We start from the raw sequence: 11632 nt of genomic DNA on the forward strand, positions 1-11632 counted from the left end.
TCACCCCCGGGCATATTACATTATTTTACTTCATAACAACAATAGCAACAACCCAGTATAATCCCACTTAGTGGGGTCTGGGAAGGGTAGTGTGTATGCAGACCTTACACCTACTCTAGGGTAGAGAGACTTTTTCCAAATAGACCTCGGGCATCCTTTCCTCCAAGAACTTTCCACCTTGCTCTCGGGGAGACTCGAACTCACAACCTCTTGATTTAAACTGGAGATTGCTTATCATTAAAGCAACCCCTCACATCACCAATTAATATACTAGTATAAATTTTGAATCAACATTTGCATCCTTTATATTAAATGAACTATCTCATTCAAGCATAGCACAATCATTGGACCACCAAATTCATTCTCTCTTAATTTTCTTCACCATGAAAACTCATAACCCTACTAAGCTCAAAACCTCACCAAATCCACTATTTTCTTGTGGTTTCTTCCGCCGCTGTACTCAAACCGTTCTCAGCCCTACTACCACCACACCACCCACCCTCCCCATTTCACTTTCCGACGACCCACCGGAGCTAACTCCGTTACCGTTACCATTACCGCCGCCTCCGGCGAGTTCATCGGAGTCTTCATCATCTTCTAATAGTACTTCACAGAGTTTCACTCAATGGAGATTTCCATTACAAAGTTCACCATTTTCACACACTAATTACACACAAGAACGTCCACCAAGAGAAGACATGCAGATAACGAAAGTTAAACCGCCGGTTTTGTGCGCTAATTTGGAGGAGTTATTCCACGTGGCGGAATTACAGTTGACTACTTGTTCCGACTTGGACAAGGTTTGTTTGAATAATAGTTCAAATTTTGATCTTTTTTTTTTTTTTTAACAATTTGTTAGTCAAAATGAAAATGGAATAGATATTTAAATTGTGCTAATAATTGGATTTTTTTTCGAAATTTTTGTTTTATAAGCCTATTAATGTGCATGTTTAGAGAGTAGCATATAGTAATAAACTAATTCAATTGTAGTAGCATTTTCGACACGAATTTTATACAAAAAGAAAATAGTTTCACATAAACTTGAACAGAAGGAGTATATATTTTTTGTATGTATATACATTTTGTATGTTATATAAAAATTATATAAATTTTATATATTTTTTCGGCTACCGAATATAAATAGTTTCTGGCGCGGACTAAAAGTAATAATACCCAGAAAAATAATTTCTAGCACGGGCTAAAAGTAAAAAAAAAACCCATAAAATAAGAAAATGAACAACTTTTCAAAAAATACTGAACTTTAAATCTATAATTATAAAAATGTCATTTTCTCGCTGATAACAACGCGGGAGTTAAATTGTGCTATTTTTTAAATTTCGACTAGTCGAAATAATAATACAATATATGTGTTCAATTGTGCTAGTAATTGATATGTCTTTTCTTTTTTTTTTTTGAATTTTTTGCTTGAATGTATGCTTATAAAAAGGCATGTCGATTTATTGTTTTTTTTTTTTTTTTTGCAATACCAAATTAATTTTTAAATTTCTTTAACGCTCCTTTAATTTGTTCTTATTGTTCATTTTTATTTAAAATTTCAACAAGGTTAAGGCAATGCACATGCTGGAGCATTCACTTGTTCCAAACCCAGTGGCGGCGCCCGTTGACGGCGGCGGAAATTCGGTGACATGCCCGGAGACAGTGATGAAAGGGGTAGTGGGGTGTTTAACGGACAGAAAAATATCAAAATCAGCAAGCAAAGTATTATTAGCACTTTGTTTGTCGGAGAATAACCGACACGTGGCGGTCGAGGCAGGAGCTGTAGGGGTAGTGGTGGAAGTCTTGTCGGACTTGGAAGTTGCGGCGGCGGAGCGGTCGTTAGCGGCGCTGGAACTGCTGTGCACGGTGGCGGAAGGGGCGGAGGAAGTTAGGTCGCACGCGTTGGCGGTGCCGATGATGGTGGAAGTTATGGGGAGATTGGAAGGGAATCGAGGGAAGGAATATGCTATTGGTGTGTTGACGGTGATATACGGCGGCGCGTGTGACGGTGCGCCGGTGACTGCTCCGGCGGAAGAGGTGGCTCGTGCGGTGATGTTGGCTTTGCAAAGTGATTGTAGTGCTAGAGGGAGGAGAAAAGGGGCTCAACTTCTGAAAATCCTGCAAAATTATGGACGGGCCGACCCGACCCAGGAAGAGGAGGAAGTGGAGCCCGACCCGTTTGAAACCTTCTTTGTTTTCAATAAGTAATGTTTAACTAGTAGCTATGCTCTGTGTGAAAATAGCAATTTAATTTCAGATTTTTCTCTTAATAATTTTTTATATATTAATTTTAAAGTTTAATGTAAATACTGAAGAAATTGAAATCTTTACTTCTTAGAAATGTAATTTCTCGAATAATAAGTTTTGATCTTGAAATATAATAAGTAAAAACCGGTTAAATGGATAATTTACTCTCACTGTCTCTATTTTCTATTTGTTTTATATTTCCATGGAGGAGATTCATTTCAATATTTTTGATATGAAATATTGACATATAGATGAAAATTTACTAAAATTTATTGAGTATTATATTCTAAATTCATAATGTACAATAAGTTCAATGCTAAATATTTTAAGGAACTCATAAATTTAAATTTTTAATAAGTGTCTCCTTATTGCTTTATTAATTTTTTCAATTTTAACTTTCTTTAAAAAAATTATTTGGTAACAATAGGTAGAAAATAGAATTGAAAAAATATCAAAGGAATACAGTTCTAAACCTTAAAAAATTTCAATTGTACAATACGGCCTATAAGAACCTTGGAGCAACAGTTAAATTGTTTCCGTATGATCTATAGGTCACGGGTTCGGCCGTAAAATCAGCCGCTAATACTTCTATCAGAGTAAGCTATTAGTATCACACACCCTCTTGAGGTGCGGTACTTTGTCAAACCCTGCATATAAGAATATAGAATACTTTGTGCATCGAATTATCTTTTTTTTTTATGAAAGAATTAAATAAGAGGGTGTATCTAGTTTTCCATGCAATAATAATATAAGATATACAGATTCTTGGTTATTTTCCTTAGTTTGAAATCATCACCTGAAACTTACAATAGATTTTGTTGAAAAAAGTGTTTGATTTTTTGGGACAGCTTCACGTGGAGGTGGGGTTAATATAAACTGCATGCAGTACTGTATAGTCTGTAATTAGTTTGCTGAGGCAGAAATGAAGTTAGGTCATCATTCATCACTACTGAAAAAGTGGGACATTGACCATCAAGTGACGTGGTCTAGTAAATGAGGCTGCTCGTTTTTTAATTAGAGGTCTCGGGTTCGAGTTCTGGGTATGAGAAAATTCTTGATAGAGAATGCTATCCCTTAAATGGGCCCTTATCCGGGGCGAATCCGAATATAGTCGGATTTCAAAACAGGTACCGAATACCGGATGAGAAACCAAAAAAAAAAAAAGAAAAAATGGGACATTGCAGAAAGAGCAAAAGTGTATCAGACCTTTATTTTTTTCATACACTGAAATAATCTTGTTTTTGGTAGTTTCGATTAATTTAAATTTATGTTACATGAGGCTGCTGGAGAGAAGGGAAGCCTTAGAACAACGATAAATTTATTTTCGTGTGACCTATAAGTCACGGATTTGAGCGGTGAAAATAACCATTAATGCTTGCAGTAGAGTAGGCTGTTCACGTCACAACTTTGAGGTGCGACCCTTTTCGAAATATGCATGAAAGCAGGATGGTTTGTGTGCATAGCTGCCCTTTTCAGGCTCAATAGACAGGATTTTTTTTCCAGAATTTTTATTTTTAAAACTCGAACTCGAAATCTTTAATTAAGAATGTACAAATCTTTTTACATCTCCACAACGTGGTGATCACCGAAATAATCAATAAAACTTACTCTTAGTTTTGTGCTGTTATTATCGAAGAGCGACAAGAGCATCATACCTTTATATTTTACCCTCAAAATAATCGTTGAACTCAATTAATTTTTTTTATTGTTATAATTATGGAGATTAAACTTTTGCTTTCTCAAAGTCATTTTAAAGGAGCAATACGCTTTTGTTTTTGTTTTCCTTTTTCGATGAGCCCTTCAATATATTATTCGTAGAGAGCAATTTTTTTTTAAAAAATCAGGATAGTGTCCAAATCAGTTTGCAAACGCCTCAATTATTTTATTAAATATATTTATCTGATTAATTCTATCATTGGTGTTTAAAGTTAGCTTGCGGACACTTTATTTATTTTAAATTACTAGATATTTATTGTCTACTGAGTCTTGATTATATATTTCTATCATCAAAATTTAGAGAGTCGAAAGAACTCATCTATCTTGACTGAAAGTGCATGTTTGCAAAATTCCGTGCATGGTTTTAAAAAGGATTGAATGCTTATACAGTCAAATCTCTCTATAACAGTCGCGTTTGTTCCGATATTTTTTGGTTGTAAGTTGTAGTAAAGTGTTGTTATAAAGGATATATATTATTATAGCATAACATCAAAGTTCTGTTCCAAATTTTTTTGACTTTATAGTAAATGACTGTTATATAAGAATTCTATTATAGAGAGGTCTGACTGTACATCCAAATTAAGTACTGCTGCTCGTAACATGAATTTTCATTCTATTATCGACCTGCGCATCGCAATCATAGATGACTTCGACATCATAGTGGGTTTAGAGTTCATGAGGCAAACCAACACCATTCCGGTACCATATGCCAACATGCTCCTGATGATGGGAGAAAAAGGGGCCAAGCCCTGCACCATTCCATGTTTTCCTATAAAGATGGCCGCTGAAAACATCTCGGCCATGCAGTTGGAGAAGGTAGTCAACAGACATGAACCCCAGGTTCAGGCTACCCTTCGCAGCAACAATCAACCATCATGTCATCGGCCTCAAAAGACTGGTGACGCTCATCATTGTGTGAAGACTTGTCAGCCATGCCACAAGGACAAGTCGGATCACTCATCACAGCCGGGACCCTCGCAGCCATTACATGTCACTCAGAGACCATGGGAAAGTGTTTCCCTCAGATTCATCACGGGATTGCCCCAAGTCGGCAATCTTGCATCCATCATGGTTGTCATAGATCAATTTTCAAACTATGCAACCTTCATAGCAGCCCCGAAAAATGCATCAGCAGAAGATACAGCTCGACTCTTCTTCTCGCACATTGTCAAACATTGGGGCCTGCCCAAAAACATTGTTAGTAGGCGCGACTCACGCTTTACTAGAAACTTTTGGACCCATCTCTTCAGGTGCTTTGGGTCAACATTGAGTCACAACTCAGACATCCATCCCCCATCGGATGGCCAGACAGACCGGTTCGATGACATGCTGGAGGAATATCTTCACAACTTCGCAACCGGATCACAGAAGCATTGGGTGAAGCTCCTGGATGCTGCTCAATTGTGTTTCAATTCTCAAAAGAGCCATCATACAAACAAGAGCCCTTTTGAAATTGTTACCGGACATCAACCGCTTCTCCCGCAAACGGTGAATGCCTCAACCATGCCGAAATCTCCTCGAGCTGCCAATTTCTCGAGCGAATGGGAGCGCAACATGGAGATAGTGCGGAGCTATCTCATCAGGGCCCAAGAGCGGGCAAAAAGGTTCACCGAACAAAAGCTTTGCTTTGCCTAACATCAACCAGGGGACAAAGTAATGCTATGCATCCCAAAGCGGTACTTGTTTGCAGAAAGGACCCATGACCCTCGCCTGCAACAAAAATACATCGGGCCCCTGCCCATTGAAAAACGCATTGGGAAGTCCACATACCAGGTCAAAACTCCATCCTGGTGGAAGATCCATCCAGTCTTCCATGTCAGCCGCATGAAATCATTGCTTCGCTACAACAGCAAGCTCAAAGAACAGAGGGGCGCAGACCTCCCATCCAACAACCATCATCATCATCATCATCATCATCATCATCATCATCATCATAAGGCTCCGAGGACGGCGCCAACTCAGGTGGGGGAGAATGTCATGGGCTGCTTTCCAGACATGGCCCATAACCCCTTGGCCGCGCCCCATGGCGGCCTAGCAAGCCTCACAATGCCTAGCGCCATGGTCGGCCCCGTGGTCTTGGCTGCGCCAAGTGACAAGCGCGCATGTGCCTCTGTCGCCCCACCGATGCCTCTCGCCAGCGCCCAAGGGCTGGCCAATGACAACAGCGCCGCGCGCATATCCTGATGCCTCGCCAGCGCCCAGCTGCAGGCCCATTCCAACAGCGCCTCGCGCACAGACCCTGATGCCAAGCACCAGTGCCCAGCCTCAGGCCAGCACATCAAGTGTCGCGCGCACCCACAGCAACGCGCGCAGACCCTGACCCGCAAGACAAAGATGCTGCCATCGGACTTAGTTTTTCCTTGTAATAATCTAAGTCCTTTTCATTGTAATCATAGGCTAGCTTACATCATTTTCATTTCAGTGTGCTTCTACAGCTTTATTAGGACTAGTCTTGTAATGTTGGTTTATTTTTTTAAGCATTATTAAGGGGGACCAAACAATCAAACATTTCAATCAGCATTTTCTGGTGTCTCTCCCCCTCGACACCACATCATTGTAATCATCATTTTCAGTCATCAATAAAATCATCATCAGCATTCAAAACCCAATTCTCTCTCAGCTTCTGCAATTGCTCATGACATTGGTTTTCCCGCACGACACTGACAATCTAGTCTAGCGTGCGGCGAGGACCTCATTGGCGGACAGCAACCGCACTGACATCGGTTGCTTAGCCTTACATTGCCCTTCCAAAGATCATCAGGAAGGCGTTGCGTAACAGTTGGTATCAGAGCCTAGGCTCGACATCGGACGAGGGAACATTTGCCATCATCACCATTTCTGACCATGGTGAATCATGGGGAGCGTCTAGCATCCCTAGAAGATACGGTGCCTGATCAAAACAACAACCTAGTGCAAAGGTTGGACGACCTGGACCGCCGAATGCGGCAGGCGGAAAATGACATTGCAAACATCAGTCGTGACTCCGACGAGGACCGACAAACGGCAGCCATCGAAACTGCCAATATTCATGGCAAATTTGAGGACCTCCAACAGGAGCGTGCCGACGATTTAGCCCATCAGCAACATGAGGCAGATAGACTAACTGCCATGCAGCAAACCATAAACGACTTGACAGACAAGCTCAACGTTGTTAATGCTGCCTTACAGAGCCTACTTCGAGAAGGCGACCATCACATCAGGGGTGCAGTAAACCTCACCCCCATTCCACAAAAGCTTAAGATACCGGAGCCAAAGCCATACGACGGATCCCGGGATGCTAAAGAAGTGGAAAACTTCATCTTCGACGTCGAACAATACTTCGATGCCGTGGGCCATTTGGAGGAATCCAAAAAGGTAGCGACTGCTGCCATGTATCTTCAAGGCGATGCCAAACTTTGGTGGCGGGTCAAATACGAAGCCATCAAGGCCGGTGAAGATACCCTCCAGACATGGGATGAATTGAAGGTAGCCATATGCCTGCAGTTCTTCCCCGAAAATGTGGAATACAATGCAAGGAGAAAGCTACGGGACCTCCGCCACACCAAATCAGTGAGGGAGTACGTGCGCGAATTCTCCGCACTCATGCTAAACATACGCGACATGGGGGACAAAGACAAACTCTTCGCATTCATAGAAGGTTTGAAACCTCATGCCCGTATGGAACTACAGCGACAACGGGTAGACACCCTGCCCAAGGCCATTCAAGCTGCAGAATGCCTTGGCGATTATCATTTGGGAACTCAGAATGACAGGCTCCAGCCGTCTGTCCGAGGGGGATTCAACGGGCACCATCTCAGCAATGGTGGCCCAAGCAAAAGTGGGGGAGATCGGAGTGCATCCAAAACTAAGACTCCTCCCTCCAACAGCAACAGTGCTGCATCCATCAACAACAATCAGAGGAGAAAGCCTCCCTCAGAATGCCGTCATTGCGGCGGGGCACATTGGAACAATGAATGCCCAAATATCAAGGTCAATGCTCATCAGACTGTCGAGGATGAGACAGATGCATCAGACACATCCGAAGACGACCAGGTAGGCGCCTTCAATGCAATTGTTGGCTCTATCCCACATGCCTTAGCGGGGACCAGTGCATGTCCTCCTAAGAAAACATCAGTCCCGATCACCAAGAAAGGGAAGGAAAAGATGGACGAGAGGCCTCCTAAACAAGCGAGGACCCTAATGTTCGTCAAGCTGAAAGTGAACGGCAAGCCCCTTCATGCATTGATAGACACGGGTGCCACCCACAACTACTTGTCATCAACGCAAGTAGAGCGCCTAGGTCTTGTTGTGCAAAAGAGCAAAGGCCGCGTCAAGGCTATCAACTCACCACCTCAGACATTGGGTGGAACAACTACAAATGTCCCAGTGAAACTTGGCCCATACAAAGGAAGCATCGACCTGCGCATCGCAATCATAGATGACTTCGACATCATAGTGGGTTTAGAGTTCATGAGGCAAACCAACACCATTCTGGTACCATATGCCAACATGCTCCTGATGATGGGAGAAAAAGGGGCCAAGCCCTGCACCATTCCATGTTTTCCCATAAAGATGGCCGCTGAAAACATCTCGGCCATGCAGTTGGAGAAGGTAGTCAACAGACATGAACCCCAGGTTCAGGCTACCCTTCGCAACAACAATCAGCCATCATGTCATCGGCCTCAAAAGACTGGTGATGCTCATCATCGTGTGAAGACTTGTCAGCCATTCCACAAGGACAAGTCGGATCACTCATCACAGCCGGAACCCTCACAGCCATTACATGTCCCTCAGAGACCATGGGAAAGTGTTTCCCTCAGATTCATCACGGGATTGCCCCAAGTCGGCAATCTTGCATCCATCATGGTTGTCATAGATCAATTTTCAAACTATGCAACCTTCATAGCAGCCCCGAAAAATGCATCAGCAGAAGATACAGCTCGACTCTTCTTCTCGCACATTGTCAAACATTGGGGCCTGCCCAAAAACATTGTTAGTAGGCGCGACTCACGCTTCACTAGCAACTTTTGGACCCATCTCTTCAGGTGCTTTGGGTCAACATTGAGTCACAACTCAGACATCCATCCCCCATCGGATGGCCAGACAGACCGGTTCGATGACATGCTGGAGGAATATCTTCGCAACTTCGCAACCGGATCACAGAAGCATTGGGTGAAGCTCCTGGATGCTGCTCAACTGTGTTTCAATTCTCAAAAGGACCATCATACAAACAAGAGCCCTTTTGAAATTGTTACCGGACAGCAACCGCTTCTCCCGCAAACGGTGAATGCCTCAACCATGCCGAAATCTCCTCGAGCTGCCAATTTCTCGAGCGAATGGGAGCGCAACATGGAGGTAGTGCGGAGCTATCTCATCAGGGCCCAAGAGCGGGCAAAAAGGTTCACCGAACAAAAGCTTTGCTTTGCCCAACATCAACCATGGGACAAAGTAATGCTATGCATCCCAAAGCGGTACTTGTTTGCAGAAGGACCCATGACCCTCGCCTGCAACAAAAATACATCGGGCCCCTGCCCATTGAAAAACGCATTAGGAAGTCCACATACTAGGTCAAAACTCCATCCTGGTGGAAGATCCATCCAGTCTTCCATGTCAGCCGCATGAAATCATTGCTTCGCTACAACAGCAAGCTCAAACAACAGAGGGGCGCAGACCTCCCATCCAACAACCATCAGAATCATCATCATCATCATCATCATCATCATCATAAGGCTCCGAGGACGGCGCCAACTCAGGTGGGGGAGAATGTCATGGGCTGCTTTCCAGACATGCCCCATGACCCCTTGGCCGCGCCCCATGGCGGCCTAGCAAGCCTCACAATGCCTAGCGCCATGGTCGGCCCCGTGGTCTTGGCTGCGCCAAGTGACAAGCTGCAGGCCCATTCCAACAGCGCCTCGCGCACAGACCCTGATGCCAAGCACCAGTGCCCAGCCTCAGACCAGCACATCAAGTGTCGCGCGCGCCCACAGCAACGCGCGCGCAGACCCTGACCCGCAAGACAAAGATGCTGCCATCGGACTTAGTTTTTCCTTGTAATAATCTAAGTCCTTTTCATTGTAATCATAGGCTAGTTTACATCATTTTCATTTCAGTGTGCTTCTACAGCTTTATTAGGATTAGTCTTGTAATGTTGGTTTATTTTTTTAAGCATTATTAAGGGGGACCAGACAATCAAACATTTCAATCAGCATTTTCTGGTGTCTCTCCCCCTCGACACCACATCATTGTAATCATCATTTTCAGTCATCAATAAAATCATCATCAGCATTCAAAACCCAATTCTCTCTCAGCTTCCGCAATTGCTCACGACATTGGTTTTCCCGCACGGCACTGACAATCTAGTCTAGCGTGCGGCGAGGACCTCATTGGCGGACAGCAACCGCACTGACATCGGTTGCTTAGCCTTACGTTGCCCTTCCAAAGATCATCAGGAAGGCGTTGCGTAACAGTATGTATGTGTTTAATTAGTTTATCTATGTCGCACATTTAGAGGAGTTTCTCGTGGATCTTAATATAATATGCTTTTATAGCTAATATTGATTATTTGACTAATTTAAGACAAATGAGCTTTCCACTAGTTGCTTTTGAAAGGAACAAAAAGACTGTTCTGCTCGTGTGAAATTCAAAAATAATCAGATTTACAAGTGGTAATTGAAAATAAGTCATAGTTTCAAAAGTAGTCGAACTTTAGCTATTTTTCATGTAAAATTAAATCTGAACGAAAATACTGTTCAAAATCTGGAAAATATTCCAATAATATATTGGAGTTCCAGTATAATATACTGGAGTTCCAGCATAATATATCGGTGATGTTTGGCTATAATTCCATATTTTAGTACATGATTTACCTTACATTTTAGGTGCTTTAATGCTAAACTATACTTTATTTGCGCGTAATGAAGTTTATTTTATGTGTAGGTACATTGAAGATGAAATTAGAGCAAAATGAGTATTTAAAGTATAAATCATGCTCCAAAACAGTAGGAAAGAAGAAAGAAAGATTTGAGCAGCGAAAAAATGAAGCAGCAGGCGAAGCAAGCCCAGAGGCTCGCGTTAGAGCAGGAGAGGCGAGCTACTGAGCTCGCGTGGAAGCGCGCGATGCGAGGGTAGGGCGAGGTTGAGCGTGCGGAATGTCTCGCGCCGCACAGTCTGAGGCGAGATTCCTCACGTTTTACCTCGCGAGGCACAGTCTGTAGCGAGCCTAATCCGGATTTTGAAGGCTTATTTCGTCTCCTTGTTGGACTTGGACTTGGACTATGTCATTTAGGTCTTTTCCTACACATATAAATAGGCGTTAAACACCATTTTTAAGGAGTTTTTGCGACCGGAGGCAAGAATAGCTCGTGAAACAACTGTTGGGGGAAATAATCATCGATTTCTACATTCCTTCATATTTACTTTATAATTTATTTATGCAAAATACTTGGTAAATTATTACTATAAGTATGAGTAGCTAAACTTCTAATCTAGGGATTTTTATGGAACCTATTGGGGGATGATATTCCTGTTACGTTTAATATAGATTTACTATAGCTTTTTCTCTATTTGTTCAACTACGTTTATATTGTGGTTGGTTGAAGAGCTCTCAATCGACTGTGTCTATTTAGTGTGCATTACTCGAAAGAGAGTGTATATTTAGGTAGTTGTTGAACAACATCACTCCTAACGTATATGA

The 11632-nt window shown here is 42.6% G+C and overlaps 1 protein-coding gene across 1 annotated transcript; it reads left to right on the forward strand.

Moving 5' to 3' along the window:
* The first annotated feature begins 316 nt into the window (after window positions 1–316).
* Window positions 317–2292, forward strand: LOC107764212 (uncharacterized). The gene is made up of 2 exons (XM_016582763.2): window positions 317–800; window positions 1564–2292. The coding sequence occupies exons 1-2, from the start codon at window positions 384–386 to the stop codon at window positions 2203–2205; spliced, it is 1059 nt and encodes a 352-aa protein (XP_016438249.1). The 5' UTR covers window positions 317–383; the 3' UTR covers window positions 2206–2292.
* Window positions 2293–11632: the final 9340 nt, after the last annotated feature.

The sequence above is a fragment of the Nicotiana tabacum genome, chromosome 22, assembly GCF_000715075.1.
Source record: "Nicotiana tabacum cultivar K326 chromosome 22, ASM71507v2, whole genome shotgun sequence".
Taxonomy (NCBI): Eukaryota; Viridiplantae; Streptophyta; class Magnoliopsida; order Solanales; family Solanaceae; genus Nicotiana; species Nicotiana tabacum.

What these genes read in the sequence shown, in the direction of transcription:
- LOC107764212 (XM_016582763.2), top strand. Translation starts at nt 384, where the DNA reads ATGAAAACTCATAACCCTACTAAGCTCAAAACCTCACCAAATCCACTA. An exon ending in CTTGTTCCGACTTGGACAAG is followed by an intron (nt 801 to 1,563) that starts GTTTGTTTGAAT and finishes AATTTCAACAAG; the next exon opens with GTTAAGGCAATGCACATGCT.